The 20,714-nt window shown below is 38.0% G+C and overlaps 1 protein-coding gene and 1 long non-coding RNA gene across 2 annotated transcripts in view; both read left to right on the forward strand.

Moving 5' to 3' along the window:
- LOC134673805 (uncharacterized) overlaps positions 1-20,714 on the forward strand; it is a 109,372-nt gene that overhangs the window by 15,558 nt on the left and 73,100 nt on the right. The gene's annotated exons all lie outside the window — the stretch shown is intronic.
- The window catches only part of LOC134673749 (uncharacterized), a 78,833-nt gene continuing 68,087 nt past the window's right edge, over positions 9,969-20,714 (forward strand). Inside the window, exons 1-4 of the mRNA XM_063531766.1 lie at positions 9,969-11,394; positions 17,318-17,532; positions 17,916-18,092; positions 20,314-20,412. Of these exons, the coding sequence (XP_063387836.1) occupies positions 11,259-11,394; positions 17,318-17,532; positions 17,916-18,092; positions 20,314-20,412 (627 nt within the window). The 5' untranslated portion in view covers positions 9,969-11,258. The remainder of the gene's footprint in view (positions 11,395-17,317; positions 17,533-17,915; positions 18,093-20,313; positions 20,413-20,714) is intronic.

Here is a 20,714-nt window from a genome sequence, read left to right on the forward strand (position 1 = left end):
AAATAAACGAATTTGATACTTGACGGAATTTTGTAGGGAAAAATTAGAAAAAAGGTTTGTAATCTATATCGCGTGACATAATATGAAATGTAAAGGCTCGTTCTGAGGATATCAAACATATTTTACCTCTTAGTTATTTATATAGGCTCTTATAATAGGCAAATGCCAAGCAGTAAGTAAACTAACGATATTAGATCCGGTTTTTTATAAGTCCTCATATTTTTTTTGCCATTACTTGCACCTGAAGCAGCTTTGTTTTACGGTATAAAGTATAAAAGGTAAAAGTTCACGTGGAACCTGTGGCAATAAGAAAACGACCGCCGACAAAAAACGAGACGAAATTAATGGAACGGCAAAAAGTGGCGACAGATGCCGCCCGGACAATCGCGCGCAAAAGTGCCTACACTAACACAAATTGTTTAATTTATTACTTACTTAACAAAAAATATAAAAACTACTCAAAGAGACCTCCCGGCGCTACCCCCGGCGTAAAGGTGCCTATCACACTTGCTGCGTTACCGCGTTGAATTGCGATGGACAGCCTTTGCACCAGGAAACACCCGGAGCGCGGATCAAGGCAACACATAAATATCAGCCTTTCATATGTGTGTGGCGGTCAATACTCGTGGGTTCAAACCTTGATTGTGCTGTTAAGAGTGCTATTACATTTCGGGGTTGAGCGAGTTTAGGTATTTTACGCGCTGCGGCAGGCCGTGCGAGCTCAGTATTCCGATCCCTTCTACCACACTCGCACTACAATGATGGATTAAACATTCTTGATCCTTCGCGAAGCATATTGAAATCAACCATAACAAAACTAACTGTACTTAACTTATAAAGTCCTAAAACTGTTATTTGGTAAGTAAGTACGAAAATACTAAATGCAGTGCAAATGTACATAGGGGCTGTTCATAAATTACGTCATCTATTTTTGACCCCCCCCCCATCCCTCAAATCATCCAAAAATCATGCTTCGGATGACTCTGTTTCCTCCTACGTCATGCTACCATCATCCGATGTCCAGACCCCCCCCTCCTCCCATTTGAAACGACGTAATTTATGAATAGCCCCATACTCGTACTTATGAACGTATATTACTCGAAAGAAATTATAGGTACTCGCTTATTTACAAGAAACAAGTTACAAGAAACTGAAGATACACAGGGTCTGATGATGGAGCTGGAAGGTGGCCACGGGTACCAGTCTATCATGTAACTAAACCACTTCGTGTTTGGGCTCGTTTGATTCGTCTCAACAAGATCTTTGACACCGAAGATACACAGGGTCTGATGATGGAGCTGGAAGGTGGCCACGGGTACCAGTCTCTCATGTAACTAAACAATTTCGTGTTTGGGCTCGTTTGATTCGTCTCAACAAGATCTTTGACACAAGACAGTACTCAGGGTCTGATGATGGAGCCGGAAGGTGGTCACCATTACCAATCAACCATACAACTAAACCACATCGTGTTTAGGCTCGTTTTATTCATCTCAACAAGATCTTTGACACTATATAGGTGATACTCAGAGTCTGATGATGGAGCTGGAAGTTGGTTACCGGTACCAATCAACCATGCAACTAAACCACTTCATGTTTAGGCTCGTTTGACTAGTCTCAACAAGATCTTTGACACTAGGTGATACTCAGAGTCTGATGATGGAGCCGAAAGGTGGTCACCGGTACCAATCAACCATGCAACTAAACCACTTCATGCTTAGGCTCGTTTTATTAGTCTCAACAAGATCTTTGACACTAGGTGATACTCAGAGTCTGATGATGGAGCTGGAAGGTGGTCACCGGTACCAATCAACCATGCAACTAAACCACTTCGTGTTTAGGCTCGTTTGATTCGTCTCAACAAGATCTTTGACACTAGGTGATAAACCAAAGACTGGTACCCGTCGCCACCTTCGAGCTCCATCATCAGACCCTGAGTACTATCTTGTATCAAAGATCTTGTTGAGACGAATAAAACGAGCCTAAACACGAAGTGGTTTCGTTGCACGGTTGATTGGTACCGGTGACCACCTTCCGGCTCCATCATCAGACCCTGAGTACTATCTTGTGTCAAAGATCTTGTTGAGACGAATAAAACGAGCCTAAACACGAAGTGGTTTAGTTGCATGGTTGATTGGTACCGGTGACCACCTTCCGGCTCCATCATCAGACCCTGAGTACTATCTTGTGTCAAAGATCTTGTTGAGACGAATAAAACGAGCCTAAACACGAAGTGGTTTAGTTGCATGGTTGATTGGTACCGGTGACCACCTTCCGGCTCCATCATCAGACCCTGAGTACTATCTTGTGTCAAAGATCTTGTTGAGACGAATCAAACGAGCCCAAACACGAAATGGTTTAGTTGCATGGTTGATTAGTACCGGTGACCACATTCCGGCTCCATCATCAGACCCTGAGTACTATCTTGTGTCAAAGATCTTGTTGAGACGAATAAAACGAGCCTAAACACGAAGTGGTTCAGTTACATGATTGACTGGTACCGGTGACCACCTTCCGGCTCCATCATCAGACCCTGAGTACTATCTTGTGTCAAAGATCTTGTTGAGACGAATAAAACGAGCCTAAACACGAAGTGGTTTAGTTGCATGGTTGATTGGTACCGGTGACCACCTTCCAGCTCCATCATCAGACCCTGAGTACTATCTTAAGTCAAAGATCCTGTTGAGCCGAATCAAACGTGCCCAAACACGAAGTGGTTTAGTTGCATGGTTGATTGGTACCGGTGACCACCTTCCGGCTCCATCATCAGACCCTGAGTACTATCTTGTGTCAAAGATCTTGTTGAGATGAATAAAACGAGCCTAAAAACTAAGTGGTTTAGTTGCATGGTTGATTGGTACCGGTGACCACCTTCCGGCTCCATCATCAGACCCTGAGTACTATCTTGTGTCAAAGATCTTGTTGAGATGAATAAAACGAGCCTAAACACAAAGTGGTTTAGTTGCATGGTTGATTGGTACCGGTGACCACCTTCCGGCTCCATCATCAGACCCTGAGTACTATCTTGAGTCAAATAAATACATATAGAATGTCAGGTCGTTTCAAATATTTTTAATCCTGTCCGGTAGTTTATTAAACTGTACCATTATAAATTATAATAATATAAAAACAGTGCTAGGATCAAAGTCTCTCGTTGCGGTTTACACGCACACAGTATAGCGTTTAACACGGCGGCCGCCGCACACAATGATAAAAAACCTCGTCGTCGCCGTTGAAAATGTGCGGAGCCGACCGACACACGTCCTGCCTGTACAAGCTCTGCCGCGGCACTGAGCTGGCGAGCGCGCGTCATCGGTAATATAGAGTAGTTTTCAAAAAATTGCCAAAAAATTATAGTAGAATTTCATAAACACTAATGTATACCAACAGTATAAGCAAACGTTGCAGATTGCTTGAGTATGAAAATGACTTCGATATTAAGTAGATTTTCGTAGAAATTGACACTTGTTTCGGAGAGAAAATTGAGTTCGTTTTACTCTGATTTTCTCTTTCTCAAAGGTATGTAAGAAAAATATCGTTTGATATGCCTAAAGTACAGGGTATTAGTAATACAAAATAGCCAGGTTTAGCAGAGTAAACTTCTCAACATTTCCAAATAAGAGCTTGCCGTTCAGTGCTTCACGCGGTTTTTCGGAAACGACCATCAGAAAAAAATTCATTACTAATTTAATAAGTCCTTTTTCTAATATTTACAACGATATTTAAAAAGATAAGAAGACGCTTTTACTTGAACAAGTACTCATTGTTTCTAATAATGCGCACAAAGTCCTGAATTTCGTCGACTAGTATCATCAATTTTGCATTATTTCGACTTTTCTTGTAAGAGCGCTCTTAAAGCAAAAAAAAAATAGTTCACGAAAACAATGCACAAAGATTTAAGTACAAACTCTGTCAGGATCAGGATCCTCGTACATAAACAAGATGTTAACGGACAATCTAACTAACGGTAATATTCATAATTAGATAAAGTTAATTAACAGCAGTTCGGAAAAATATTTTGCGTTTCACGCAATTTTTAATGAAAATATTTGTGAGAAGTTGTAGAACCATGAAAATCAATTCGCAATATAAGTAAGTACATATTGGATGTCTTAACGTGGTAATCTTATCATCTTATCAAATATAAGGCCTTAAAACGATGAATACGCTCAATAATGCTCCGGTTGTGAATATTGGACATTCTGGACAATCAGACGATACATAATTTAATAATAAATAGATAGATCATTTATAATTTCTCAAATATTTACATAATACAAATATTTACATTAAATGCCCTTACATATATGGATATATGCTATCCCCGAAACACCAATTCACAGACAGGGGTTGAGATAGACCAAGAGAAGTCTGCAGTGCAGTATTTCAGATAAGTACCATGAGTTTCAAGTTTTCCCTTCAATATTTTTTTAATTTTGGACTCTCCCGTTGTGACACTTACGCGCACGAGTGTACCGGAAGGTGTCGGCACGAGCTATAGACCGGTACAACCGATTGTCTCCGCCGGCCGACGAACTGGGTGCCAAGTTGCCAACGGTGGACAGTTCTACACGAAACTACTTTTACTTATATAGGTACCTGCGCTTATTAGGTAGGTATTTACTAGGGAATGGAAATCGGTTATAACCGAATATTTTGTCAAAATTTCATAACCGAATATTGGAAACTCGAATAACCGGTTACGGTTATTTATTTATGACTGAAATTGTATGTTTTTACCATCTAATGACTACAAAATCCTGCCTTTTTTGGCTGTGACCCCTGTGACTATAATTTTTGTCATTCGTGGACTTTAATAACAAAAATATACCAAATTTACTTCCCTTATTTATGAAATACTTTTATCGAATATTGTATCACGTCCAAGGTCATATTTTACTTTTACTGTATTTGGTGTGTTTATTAAAAAAACTAAGACTTTTACTCACGTTCCCTAATACTGTAGGTAGTTACTAAAATAAAGATTTTTGTAGTTTTTTAATTACTTCATTGTATATAAAATAATTTTTCGTCGAAAATAACCGTAACCGATTATAACCGATATATTCGGTTATTTTTCGGGCATAGCCGTAACCGAAACCGGTTATAAAGTTTGGCCGGTTATTGCATTCCCTAATTTACTTACCTACCTGTAGACTCATGTACTTACCTACACTATTTCACAGGTGATTTATAATGATTTGGTTTGGTTATGATTTTTTTCGATAAAAAAATACTCTCGAACTTGGACAAAAATTAAACACTGATCAGTTATTTACCACAAATAAGTGAACATTGTATGTGTTCAGTGATAATAGTAAATATCATCTTGTTTAAGAATATTGCATTAAATTACTAATACTAAGGTACCTATAGAAGTTATTGTAGAGTTTTCAATTTACCTCCGCCAGGAGGCCGGGGACGGCAGCAGACGACGCCCAAATTACCAAGTGTCGCAAATACGCATTTTTGCAACCGAATTACGTATTTGCGGCACTTGCAATTGAAACTCTCGGTCCTTGGTCGTCAGACATCAAAAAACTAGTAAAAGAAATTTCTACTAAACTAGTCTGGGTGTCTGGCGACCTACGAGCTGCCCCTTTTTTCGCACAAAAACTCAGCCTCGCTGTGCAGAGAGGGAATTCGGCTAGCGTCCTGGGAACAATGCCTCAGGCTAATTTAGGGCTAGATTTATGATTTATTTATTTTGTTATTTAATATCTGTTTTAATAAATTTCTGCACATTTACCTACTCAAATGTGAATTCCGGATAGGGTACGGTCTCTTATTTAGAATTTTATGTGCGTTATGAATACAGTAACACATTGATCTATGAAACTTCTTTCGTCCCGTCCCGACCAAGAAACATAAATACGTATTATATATTAAAAAATATATACGTATTATATGTATATTTTAGAATAGAATAGAATAGAATAGAATGTTTTTATTCGTGACAAAACTTATAGATAAAACAACAGGTAATACTACCATGGTCACGAAATGGTCCCGACTCAGCAGGTGCTAGCCTAAAGGTTAGCGCTGGTCTTCCGTCGGGGCCATGGACTATTACGTCTAAATTATAAGAGAACACATTATGACTACAATATTATATAATAAAACTAAAATTATAGTTAATATGACAGTTAAAATGAGTGGCGGTTGTAGAAGAGACGGAAAGCAGTAATACTAGGAATGCGTCAAGGGTGCTTAAATGTAGCTAGTCTCAAGTTTGAGGCACTCTTCGTTTAATTGGTGTTCGAGCATAAACTTTTTAAAAGTTGATTTAAAACTGTGAATGCTTTCTGATGCTACTTATAGTAACCCTACGATTTTCAGCTCGGACAAAAAAACAGCGAGTTCAGAAATTTACCCATGAGTAGGAAGGTATAATTAATTATTTACAAGGTGTTTTGATACGTACTTACTTGTATCACTATTAACAAGGTGTGTCAATCCTCAAGGTTTAAAGCGAAAGTAGGCAGATGTGGGCTTTCTCCCCAATTAGTTAAAACTCATAAGAACGATGCGTACGTAAGTACATTATGATGATATACGACTTGTGATATTTTGGGTTTAACTAGGCGAACGGGTGTGGTGGCGACATACGTAATGCTAAAAATTGCAAATGTTCGTATCATTTGGTTGAGTTAAAAAGTACAGTAATTTTACTTCCTGTACCTACACTTTTACTTAAACGTTATAGGTACCTGAAATCGTGCCAGATGTGAATCTGGATTCCTGGGAATTTAATCAGGAAAGGTTACTTATTATTTACTGCTTTCGATATCCGTCAAAGTACACATGGGTATATTGGGTATGGTATCGTAAGAAAAGGTGCCTAATCCATACAACGACACATTGTTTAATAGACCTGAAAATTAAATGTTGACGCCATTAAATTGGTTAAGTACTTATTCATATTTATTATTTATATGAGTATTAGACCTAATCAGGCGCGGCTCACTCCGCGATTTCGTCGCTTTGCTACAGGTAGCTAAAATTCCATCCGTTCGACCCCAATTTTGGGGTTTGCCATAAGCCGCGCGTGGCGCTGTCGCCACCTAGCGGCCATATCTGTGCTAATCGTGACAGACGCGTTTTGTTAGAGAGTGAGTCTTCTGTACCTAGTACTATTATTTATTCTGTGACCTAATCGAGAAGCGCTGGTGGCCTAGCGGTAAGAAAGCGTGCGACTTGCAATCCGGAGGTCGCGGGTACAAACCCCGGCTCGTACCAATGAGTTTTTCGATACTTAGGTATGTACTTACCTACGAAATATCATTTGATATTTACCAGTCGCTTTTTGGGTGAAGGAAAACATCGTGACGATGAACTGATGAAACCGGACTAATCCCAATAAAGCCTAGTCTACCCTCTGGGTTTTCCGTAAAAACTTACCTACGCCACCCTACGCCAATTTTTGGGATTAGTTGCCAAGCTATCCCATGGCTCCCACGAGCCGTGGCAAAAATGCCGGGACAACGCCAACGCGAGAAAGATGATGATGAGCCTAGACCTAGAGTGTCCCACTGATGGGCAAAGGCTTGGCTTTAGGTACCTTTTTGTTAGGGTTCCGTACCCAAAGGGTAAAACGGGACCCTATTACTAAGACTTCGCTGTCCGTCCGTCCGTCCGTCCGTCCGTCCGTCTGTCACCAGGCTGTATCTCACGAACCGTGATAGCTAGAGAGTTGAAATTTTCACAGATGATGTATTTCTGTTGCCGCTATAACAACAAATACTAAAAACAGAATAAAATAAAGATTTAAATGGGGCTCCCATACAACAAACGTGATTTTTGACCAAAGTTAAGCAACGTCGGGAGAGGTCAGTACTTGGATGGGTGACCGTTTTTTTTTTTGCTTTTTTTTGTTTTTTTTTTTGCATTATGGTACGGAACCCTTCGTGCGCGACTCCGACTCGCACTTGCCCGGTTTTTGAGCTGTAGCTGTATCCTTTCTTTCATATCAGCTTTGGTCAATAGACTATTTACAAGTTCTGTAAATATTGATGTGACTAATTGACATTGCGTACCTACTTAAATGACTAGACCCTTATAGCATCACTTAGTGGTTTAGATTAAGGTTAGGGCATAAAAACCCGGTGGATGACCTAGAATGACTCATCGAACATCCCAGAATTAAGTTAGGCCACTATTTTAATGTTACGACACGAGGTATAGGTAGGTAAAAACAACCGCAAATCCTATTGACCGAGGGTTAGCAAAGGTCTCCTTTTCAACTTGGGCAAAAATGATGCTTTCGTAAGTTTTGTACCTATGTCCGGATGTTTCCTCTACAGGTCGCAATTCTCAACCGAAACTCAGATACTCGTATTTTGTAAGCAGCTTCGATGATCAAATAGATTTTTTTTGTCGATTAATTTTATGGGATTCATATACACATTCACACATTCATATATTAAAATCAAAGGAAGAATGCCATAATAAAACAACTATAGTTCGTTTTTTTATCATTAGAAAGAAGGTAAACAATCTTGATCGGGTCTTTTAATTGAAAAACACGTTTTAAAAATGAGTCACGGCAACTATGTAACAATTATGAATTTAATACGATCATTTATATTCTTCTGCTTTCATATGTAATAGTTCCTGATTTAAAAAAACGTTTATCAATTAAAAGACATCTCAGATCGCTTACCTTCAGCAAAGACATATATGTAACTTCGTATAAGATGAGTAAAGTCTAAGGAAAAAACGTGCCACGGAAATCAAGAAAAAGTCATTCTCGGATAGATGCCGCACACACCTTTAGCCTATGCTCGGCTAGATGGCGTGACGACACCGTTTCATATTTAACAATTATAACACATAGATATCAATGAACATGGATCAAAATGAAATAAAAATAACAAAATCATTTATCCCTATAAGTATATACATTTTTTTAAATAATTATATACGTTTTCATTTTGAGTTTGAGTCGTGTTTCGATAGATGGCAGTAAATTTACTGTGACTACAAAATTTACAATGACAGACCCCTCTAATACCTACCTTGCCTTCAGTAACAACCAATAAAAACAAGTTCAACGCGTTCCGAACTAAATTACATCTCGAAGCATACCTACCTAACTTACATAAGATTGTCCCCTACACAATCTGTCCCCATCAAATTGAGATAACCATTGGAAGCTGCGCGGGCCCAGGCCACGCCCCGCGCGGGAGATCAACCAATCACAGAGCGGCAGTCGTTGGGTACTTGTTTATAAAAGAAAGATTATAGCTGTGATTTTGCTCTCGAAGATACCTATTGATATAAAGTGTATTTAAGTGCGTCATATGTTATTGTTGTATACCTGCTTTGTATAGATAAATACAAATTGCTATCTTTAAAATTCTGATGTGAAAAATAAATAAGACTTCTAATAAGATTTTTCCTATCCTATAGGTATGTACGAGTACCTACTTACCTATTTAATTTTATGCGTCATTATAAATCTTATACCTTTAAACCAGCAATTCTTGTATATTTATTTATTTATATATATATTTCGGGGATCTCGGAAGCGGATCTATCGATTTCGATGAAATTTGCTATATGAGGGTTTTCGGGGGCCAAAAATCGATCTAGCTACGTCTTATCTCCGAGCATTTACATATTTTCCGAGCAAAGTTCGGTCTTCAGATATTTATTATTGGTACTTACTTAATATTAGTTTATTAAAATACTGATTGTAGTTCTCTAAGCTATCAGATGATCATTTTATATCTTTAGTAGGAGCAAGATAAGAATATTTCCGAAAATCGATCGGTAAACGAAACGTCCATTTAGTTAACTTGAAAAGTTCCTTGTTAGATTTCCTAAGGCTATTAAGACACCTCCTAAAATGTAAGACCTAAGAATTATTAGATGACTAAACTTCTCGTGACAGCAATCACATTAAAATCCAGCATGTGTACACAATACATACTGTAGGGCAATACAATAGGTACCTACCTAAGGTTGTCCTAGAAGTGCTAGTAAGTACCTACATAAAAAAAAAACTAATAAGGTTTACTCGGGTAATTCCGAATGTCGAAAACTGTCGGATAATTCCGAAAAGAGACTTTTATTATGATGGAATTTAGGGTGATTTTCATCTGAATTTAGGAATTATCCGAGATTCGGTATTACCCGAATACACCTTAGGTATAAAACTTGAGGTAATCGTGCTGTAATCATGAGTAACTTGTCTAATAGTTTAATTTAAAACATCGTATAAGTAAACCCTTATTCATACCTAATTTACTTAAAAACTCATCTCAATAAACGCATGAAACGCAACTCTACATATTACATAAATTGTACAGTACAAGAAACTCGTCTGATTTCATAGGATGCCGACAGAGGCGCTGGTGTGCACAGACAGCCAGACAGCCGAAGCCAACGGGCGGGATCAATAAAAATAACGGGGTAGCGGTTATCCTGAATTATTATCTACATCGTGAACTTGAACCTATATGCTATCCTTTATTTACTACGCGAATAAGGTAGGTAAGATAAAATACGAAGCATTCTAGGGGAGCATGAGAAACGGATTAGAGTAGACCAAGCTTAATTGGCAGGTAGTGAACGGAAATTTCCGTTCACTGTTGGCAGCGATTTTGATGGCCAAGACTCTGCAAGTGTTATTTTAAACGTCACACTTTTATGAAAATTATAACGTTTAAATTAAATAACATTTGCAACTTAGCTTTAGCCAGTTGAACTATTTTTGGGACTACTACTGCCATCTAGTAAGCTATACCAAAGTTTATCCGCCGGCTAGCGCTATTAGTGATTCTACTCGACACTGGATGGCGCTGTATAACAAAGATATTACATGGTAACACTTTAATGTTGTTGTTCGATATTGGTAGCATTGGAGCCTCAGTTTATTTTAGCCAATAGCAAGCAAGAATCTCAATGTTTTCATTCACTTTTCATTCCATTCAAACTTTCCCGCGGTGGCCATTGTTTCCCATGCGGAATTTCCGCTCGATGTTTTTTTTAAGTTTTTATTCTCATTATTTGTGAATGTGAAATAGAATAGCCTTAAAATAATTTTAATTAGAAATGATAAATAATTTAATTTATTGTGTACTAACGAAAGTTGCGGATAAGTTGTTTTTGTAATCTACGAAAGTTTATTCGGCTTTTCCTGAAATAAACTCTGTCTTACAGCTTTTTATTTACATTCATAATATTTCTAAAATTACTTATTATAAAATCGAGGAAAGATCGGAAATGTATATTGAATAAATTTTATTATAAGAGTCATGTGTGGAAATGAAACCAGTGAAACTATTTACATATGGAAAGTGGGCGACGTCGCCATAGCTTGGTTATCCAAGAAAACTTACGCAAAAGTCACAGTAGTGAAGGACAATCGTGGTCGATTTCATGGTGATAAAGGTAAATTTTCTATTAAACAACTGTACCGCTATTCGGAACCTAATAATAATATTGAGAATGGCAACCCTGTTGTCGGTCGTATTGTCCTTTTCTAGCATATACGTCCCTCTCTCTCCCACACTCCCACCACACAGCAGTTTGCTTTTTGGCGGTTGTCGCAAAAACAAATTTCCAACTCATTGGCTTGCTGTTTTTCCATCTGGAAGGTCGTGAAGCTAAACTGCTGGTGAGTTTTTGAATTGTACCCCAGTTTAGCTGACTATATTGAAAAACAGTTTCTAACGGCTTTTGCCGTTCGAAATAAATATTTAAATTTAGTGTCCGTTAAACTATCTAGCAAATAAAAACGATCCGGAATAGTAATGTGTAAGTTTTCAAAGGCTGCCTGCGCGCACCGTGGCTATGCTAATGAAAATACTAAAACACATAATGGTAGAAAACACATCGAGATGGTAAAGCGTGCACTTGTCACCATTAAAATTTAATTAATATTATACCTACATTAAGTCTCTTCTGAGTCTTATTACTTATTACTTTAAATCTTTGTGTGTCTATAATAACTGTTGAAATTAGGTATAACACTTAAATGGTGATGTGTGGAGGCATACCCTTCAGTTTTCAAGTGATTTGTGTTTTCGAATACGAAAGGATCGGATAGTTAATACGTGTTACGTAGAACCTACGTATTAAGGTAGAAGCTTATAGACGTGTAGGGTTTATCTGTCCAAGTATCTATCAGCAACTTGTCGGTTTATCCCGTTCCGGGATAAATATAATATTGCAAAATGAATTTTTTGGTAATAAACTTGCTGATAAATAATGTGTACCCGCTTAGGAGTCGACGAAGCCCCGCTTCGCGGGGCTTCTATTTCCGCTCTGAGGGACACAAGGTAACGAACAAACCTACATCGCAAGAATTGCATTTATTTTTGTGGAAAGTGAGTACTTCGGCAGTACGTAAACTTAAGTCTGACTAGATAAAGAGAGATATTAGCATGGCTCTGCGCAAGAATGACATGGAAATCCTTAAGTATTTCACTCCCTATCAATTTATATCTCTCCAACTAGATCTAAGGATATTGAAAAAAAAAAAAAAAAAAAGGTTAAAATGTAGGTAGATAGGTATCTCTTTAAATAAATAACAGGTACTAACAGCTTAAAAGAACTCTTGCATGTAGTTACTATATGTGCTTGTATTATTTTGGATTTGAATAACTGGATTATTCATTATACTTATATGTAACTATAGGTACATACAAGACGGTTCTTTAAGCCTACCTACCTACCTACATAAATAGTACCTACACTTGTAAACGTTTTAAGTAAAATCGGAAGCCTGTGACTTGAAAGGGCATTAACGATATGGGAATGTTTAGATTGATTCATTGACGAAGACGCATGGTTTGCTTCATAATTTCAAATTATATTCGCTAACTGTAGAGTTAAAGTTTAGTTATGGCAAATCTCGTCACCGTGAATGACACTTTCTAAAAGTGCCTATTAAAGTAAATCCTTTCCCCTTGTCAAGCGAAGAACTCGCAACTACTTAAGGGAATATTACCCATAAACATAAACTTCATTTGAATGATATTCTTAAGCTATGTCTGTTATGGTTCCACCTGCGTAAGGTGTGCCTAAGAGAATCTTTTATTCAGTCACAAACTAACGTCAAGTTATTTGTGATGAAACCAATATGTTGTGTACCTATTTAAGCCTGCGCAAGGCTGCCATGTTTCCACCTGCGTAAGGTGTGCCAAAGAATCTTTGATTCATTCACAAACTGATGTCAAGTTACTGATGATGATATTACAACCTATATATAAGCCTGCGCAAGGCATGTCAGAAATTAAATGATATGGTCATAACACAGGCGAGCGAGTAGGCCACAATCATAAAAATATAACAAAGATGAATATGTAAATACCTCCTTTTGGACAAAGGACAAGTGAAAAGGGTTCTAACAAAATAATGTTCTGGGTAAAAATCAGTCGAAATAGGCTTCGTTATTCGAGGTTTCATTATTGTTTACCAATCTATTTTAAGGGTCCCGGACACCCTATTGGCTAAACTCAAAATTGGAATAATTAACATTTCTAAAATTATAATATAATAGATATGAAATAACCTAAGATTCCAGGCCTATCTCGACTCATTTTTATTTTAAAGATGAAAAAATCTTTGCACCCTAATATAAAATTGTGGTCTAGAGACGCTAAGCCTCATAACGTTAGTGGCATAGATAATACTAAGAGATTTACTCACCTAAATTCGACCATAAGCCCAGACAGAATATTGATATTTAGAATAAGGTGTGGTCAATCCTCCAAGGTCCAGATAATCTGTGGACTCTAATTAAATCAGGCTCACTTAAGCTCACGACACAACATAGCTTACGGTTCAATTCTGAAATAAGCTATGTTTAATATCACTCATGGTGTGAAAATAAAATTACAAGAGCACAAACAGCCTGCTCAAGGTGTACAAAGGGTTCCGTTTAGCGGCCCTATGAATATCTAAAAACCTTTGAAGTCTATGCCTGCTATGACAGACTAGAAATTAATATAAATTATATTTGCCTCGAGAGCACTAGTCTTTCAGTAAACATTTTTACGAGTACCTACCTATGTAGGTACACGACATAACCAAGGTTAGGTACCTATTTAATTATTATATCCCTGACTGGCATGGTATATAGGAAAATTGTCCTGCACAAGCATGTTGGAAATAAAAATATACAAAACTGACCTAACGGGGCGTTTATGAATGATTTATTTTACATCCTTATGTCTGCCTTGTGAACCTTGAGGATTCGAACCACCTTGATCGTAAGTGCTCCTATGCACAGATTAAGTTTATTTTAAACTACCCATGCACTAATCTCAAAGGCACGTGCTTCTATGCACGGACCAAATATTGTTATCACTTAATTCACTTATCATTATTCGTCATAGTTTGATACTATACGTTTAACAAATGTACCCACCGTGGAATGTAAGGTACCCAGTCATAAGGTTTTTAATAAACAGTGACTTAATGGTTTGCACGAACGATTCTAGTATAACTTCTGGGCGACACGTCTAGGGCATGACCCTCTAGTTCTCAATTTATACAAAATTATAGCATTGCGATACTGTTTGCTGTGCACAATGTGAAACAGCAGCAAGCCTTGCGAAAAGGCGAAGCTATTTTGAAAGGCGAGTACTTTTCAAAAATACATTGTAATATATATAAATATGTTTTTGTCGTGGAACAAGTACACCCAAACAAATGCAGTCATTTATTATAATATGTTGGCAAAACTCTGCGAAAGAGTTATATAGTCTGTCTGTACAGTGTAACTTGAAGGCATCAATGCACATGAATCTCTTGAAACATGGTGGATCAATTAATTTACACCCCGTTTGTGTCTTGCTCCTATTACCAAATCCACAAGTTAAGGACCTCAACCTATATATAGGTACCCTTCTTGCTCGAGACCTGTAAAAAATGTACACAATAATTTCATGCAGTCAAGTGTCGGAAAACTAGATCCACACACTTAGCGATATCGTGAATATATATCCATGAACTCTGTATATTGCCTCCCAGGAGGCGGGATGTTATTAGACTAACCTATATAGTAGGTAGTAGGCCAGAGATATAGTATACAAAAGTACACTGGCCCAAATTAAGTAATATTATATTTCAGAATATAAAATAATTTACAATCTTGCTATTATTGAAATATAAACAAGTAACAATTATCCTTAGTTCATAAGGAGGATAAGTATACCTAAATATCTAATAGATTCGACAAAGCGTTGATTCTAGCATTGGATAAAATAGGTCCCTCTTAAAGGGCCTCTGCGCTGTTGGCTTTGGGGCCACAGGCGCCCGGCAAATGGTCGGGAACCCCCTGGTTTCCCACAGCAAATAATGTAAAATTACGAAATAAGTACATAAATTTGTATTTCGGTTAAAAGCACCTATGCGATGAGCTAGGGTTTCGAATTAAGTATCTGATTCCTTATAATTTACACACTGAATATTCAGAATTAAGCAATGTCTATGAATAGTTTACAGAAATTAAGCCACTTTAGCGGTCAGAACCAATAAAGTTTTAAGGCTTATGTCTACCAGTAGGCACCAGATAAAGTAAACCACTAAGAAACTACTCTTACTACATATATACAAATTATTGAGTAAAATTAAGGTTATGATAGCTAAACATGAATTTAATTAGAATGACTCTGCAAATATTATTGATAAAGTTCTGTGGCAATTCTACACAAGAACACCACAAAGCGTCATAACTAGTGCCACAGCGCAGTGAACAATGAGTGTTGTGGCTTAAGCTCTCATAGTAACCTTCACACTTTTAAGTAAGGTTTATTTATGTATGTACAGTGACTTGCGTTCTCGTTAGTAAAGCATATAAAAGAGTTAAATGCATTTTATAGCTATAACTATAACCTATAACCAAGTATATGGCTTACAGTCATTAAATAAATTTAGTGATTCCCTATGACATTTGAATAAGTACCTAATTTTATTAACTCTGTTTGTGGTGATAGTGATATAACGAATAATTAAAATATTCGTCTACCTAATCCCGAGGGATTCTGGAAATAAGAAAGGTCCTGTCCTTGTTATAGTCCTGCAACTGCTTACTTTACTATTATAGATAATTATTATCAAATTTGATAATAATTGCGACTTATAAATAAAAACTACTCTAGTACTTTATTATTTTTATCTTTTCATACTTGAATTACATTACTCCTTATAACAGATGTTGTATGCTCTTTGAAGAGTAGACTGACTTATCACATCTTCTTTTACCTAGTTTTCACATACCTACATTTAAGTAATTATGTATAGCACCCTTGTGGTGACTCACTTATTCTTTTTGAACATTTATAAGTACATTAAGTACGTATATAAAATGTTAAGTTAGTATCATAATATAATGGAATATCAAATTGTATGCTTTACTAAATATCTCTCTCCTCACAGGTGTTAAAATAAAGGGTGTACTGCATAATTAATTAAACACTCATAATATAATAATATTACATATACATAATAAGTACATGTATAATCACATTGGCTTGGCGTCTTCCCACCACCAGGCGATAACAAACACGTCTCAATATTATTATTAGGTTCCGAATAGCGGTACAGTTGTTTAATGACAGCGTTTTACACAAAAATAAAACGCTAATTAAATAACTTACCCTATTCGGAACCTAAAGTTTTAATCCTGCCTGGTGTAAATATGTATAATTTTGAGACAATGAGTTGGAAATTTGTTTTTGCGACAACCGCCAAAAAGCAAACTGCTGTGTGGTGGGAGTGTGGGAGAGAGAGGGACGTATATGCTAGAAAAGGACAATACGACCGACAACAGGGTTGCCATTCTCAATATTATTATTAGGTTCCGAATAGGGTAAGTTATTTAATTAGCGTTTTATTTTTGTGTAAAACGCTGTCATTTAATAATTATATTTATATGCTTAGCTTTCTTTGCTTGTAATTTTACAAGTACTGAGAACATTTTATAAGTTTGTTGCCAGCGAGCCCGCAGCTTTAACACCATCAAGTCTTAAAATTTAGTTTATTATTATTCAGAGCCCACTGTGTCCCACAGCTGGGCAAAGGCCCCTCTTCTTCCACTCGTCTCTGTTTAGTGCTATATCTGGCCAGCCTCTCAAGGAGTCTGTTATCCCGACATCTCCGACGAGGCTTGCCGGCTCCCCGGTTAGACTCGTGGGGCTCCCACTCTGCGGTTAACTTGGCCCACAAGTCGTCCGGCATTCGGCAGACAGGACCAGCCCAGTCCCATTTTAACTTAGCCGCTTTCCGAGCTACGTTTATTATTCGAGTCTTGGAGCGCAGCCTCGATCCCTTACACCTAATATGCTTTTAACGTATAAATTTATAGTTTTAGGCGTAACAGTGCAAAAGGATGCCTCTGATAAAGTTAAGTGGAAGAAAGAGCTGTGCTATCACGTTGAAACATTCTGCACAAAACAGCGACTTTGGATACCCTGGACTGCCCTGCGTCTCGCAGAGAGGTGCAGACCATTCTACGGGCCTAGCAGAGTCATCAAACCGAAGGGTGTTGTTACTAAAACTAGCCCTGGGACTGTGAAGAAGGTAAATAAATATTATAAACTAAATTTTAATTGTTTAATCGGCCATTCAACTGAACTGCTTTAGCGTAGCACACTAGAGTAGCAATCAGTAGCATGCCATACCAACTTAAGAAAAAAAACTATAAGCGTCACTTGCACCATGCCACTAACCCGGGGTTAACCGGTTAAACTGTTAACCCAGTGTCAAATTGTACTGGTAACCATGGCAAATACAGGATTTACCAGTTAACCCCGGGTTTGTGACCGGAGCAAGCGGCCCTAAGGGAGCTAGCCACAAACCCCTAGAATATGATACCTTTCAGCCAAACCTCATCTTCGGTGAAGTTTGCTAGACTGTCACCACAAAATAATTTATAAAGAACTTACTGAATTTTTCCATTCCAGATCACAAAGGTAGATCCCCTGCTGCCCTTCAACGTCAAGCCAGACCACTACAAAACGCCAGACTTCAACGCCAAATACGACCAGTCACACCAACCGCTCAAGCAGGGCAAACATGAGAACTCTTTTAGGGAGTTTGTGCGGAGGGGAAAGGAAATGTTCTTCGATACATATTACAAGGTGAGAACATGTTCTTTTAAGTCCAAACCAGCAGGAAAACAAGCTTGTTGTGTCTGAATCCCATTTTTAACTTTCTTTTTTAGGGTTCCGACCCCTCTCCCCTTTAGCTCCGAAACTACCGGGTCTAAAATTTTGCACAAAATACACACCTACGGGTTTTTTATAAACATTTCATTTACGTTCTATATAAAAATACATTGTTATAAATTGAGTAGGTAATGTCCGGAACCCTTAGAACGCTCGCAATTGACCGGTTCTTTTATTAATATTTTATTTAATTAATTTTTATGTTTATGTACATAAACATAATCAGAAACATCTACAATCAAAGCGTCAGCAGAGTAAGGTTGGAAAAAACTGGAGAGGAAATACCAATAAGAAAGGGAGTAAGACAAGGAGACCCCTTATCACCCAAACTTTTCATAGCAGTACTGGAAGAAGTCTTCAAAAAAATCAACTGGAGTAACCAAGGACTGTGGATACGGGGCAAATATCTCAGTCATCTCAGATTTGCAGACGACATTGTCATCTTTGCCGAGTCATCAAAGAAACTAGAAGAAATGATGCAATCTCTGGCAAATGAGAGCATGCGCGTCGGACTGTACATGAACATAGAAAAGACTAAAGTAATGACCAACTCTAAAACTCGGATAATAAAAGTGGATGGAAGCGAAGTGGAGTACGTAAATGACTATATTTATCTAGGCAAACAAGTGTCCTTCAATAAAAAACAAAATGAAGAAGAAGTCGACAGAAGAATAAACATCACATGGAGAAAATGGTCACAAAAAGAAGTACTTAAAGGCGACTACCATCCAAAGTTAAAAAAGATAATAATGGACACTTGCATACTACCTTGTCTGACATATGGTTGTCAAACATGGACATACACAAATACAATAAAAAATAAAATTTCCACATGTCAGCATGCCATGGAAAGGAGTATGTTGAAGTTAAGACGAATACATAAAGTCAGAAATGAAGAGATCAGGAAAAGAACTAAACTTGTGGATGCCCTAAAACAAACACTGCGTCTAAAATGGCAATGGGCTGGTCATGTGTCAAGATACACAGACAAAAGATGGACTAAGACTGTGACTGAATGGACAGGACCACCTGGAAAAAGACATCAAGGAAGGCCACAGAAGCGCTGGTCAGACGACATAGTTCAAATAGTTGGAAAAACAGGAATAAATTGGATGAAATTAGCTACAGATAGAGAACAATGGAAGGGACTCGAGGAGGCTTTTACCCAATAGGGATCAGTGAAAAGAATGAACAAATAATACAACAACACATAAACAAACATTATATTCGCTGAAATAAAAATAAAGCTGTAATAATAATAATAATAACCCCGCGGGGGCAGCTTGTGGCGAGCTGACGGTGAGTGGCGACACCGCGGACTCCTATTCCAGAGGGCCCTGTCATCTGGCCCTCGCCTCTGTGCTTGCCTTGATTGGCCGGCCAGAGTGGAGTCGCAAGAGCGCGACCTATGCTCCAGGTTGGAAGTGTAAAATGTCATAACGCCGGCGGCCTGCTGAACGGATCACCGGGATCTGGCTACCGCAGACTCACCTCTCGACAACCTTACAGCCGCTCCGAAGTGTTGCCCTATTGTCGCACTGTGCGTGCGGCCGTTGTAGGGCCCACTAAATGAGTAGGCGAGTCACCACCTGTCTTACACAATTTTGAGACTGATTGTCACGGCAGGTGTCCGCTAGTCTCTCCCATAGCCCATTATCCAGTCCATCCAACTTTCAAATCTATAGCCCATGACCTTAGTTCCCATCGCAGCACAAAAGTGCTGCACTCCAATAGTCTTTGCACCTGGCGGAGACCATCTCCGGATGTATCACATTGTGCGTTCGGGGATAGTATCCGCCACGTGTATCCCTTGCCTTTAGATTAAATTGTCTTAAAGGGCCTCTGCGCTGTTGGCTTCGGCCCCACGCACGCCTCCCAAAAGTCCGGGATCCCATGGTCCCGAGATGTGGAAAGGACAAACAAATAATAATAATAAATTAATTAATTTTTACCTTAAATATCTTATTTATTAATATATAGCGCTATGGCTAGCCACCAAAATTGGTGTGGGACAGATGTACTTCTAGCTACTTGTTGCGACGCGACGAAATCGCGGAGTGAGCCACGCCTGCTGGCACAAAACTAATAAAATCAAGCAATACTTCCAAAGGATTAACCCATGAACATTTTGTAGGTGCTAATCAAGGAGCAAGCTATTGAGAGCCCTGATACACTTGACTATCTCTTACAAGTGGACGCCAGTACGGAGGATAAGTTCGACCTGGTCATCAAGGTAACTTTAACTTAGAGCCTCTTTAAAAATAAGTCGGTCTTTGACGACCGGTCTGGCCTATAGTTCGTTTTTTTAGCATTATAAAGAACTTGAAAGAAGGTAAGCGATCTTGACATGTCTATTAATTGAAAAACGCTTTAAAAAATCAGTAACTATTACTTATGAAAGCAGAAGAGTATAAATAATCGTATTAGATTCATAATTGTTACATATTTGCCGTATCTTATTTTTAAAATGTGTTTTTCAATTAAAAGACACGTCAAGATTGTTTACCTTATTTCTTATGCTAAAAAAAACGAACT

Source organism: Cydia fagiglandana, chromosome 19 (genome assembly GCF_963556715.1).
Source record: "Cydia fagiglandana chromosome 19, ilCydFagi1.1, whole genome shotgun sequence".
NCBI lineage: Eukaryota > Metazoa > Arthropoda > Insecta > Lepidoptera > Tortricidae > Cydia > Cydia fagiglandana.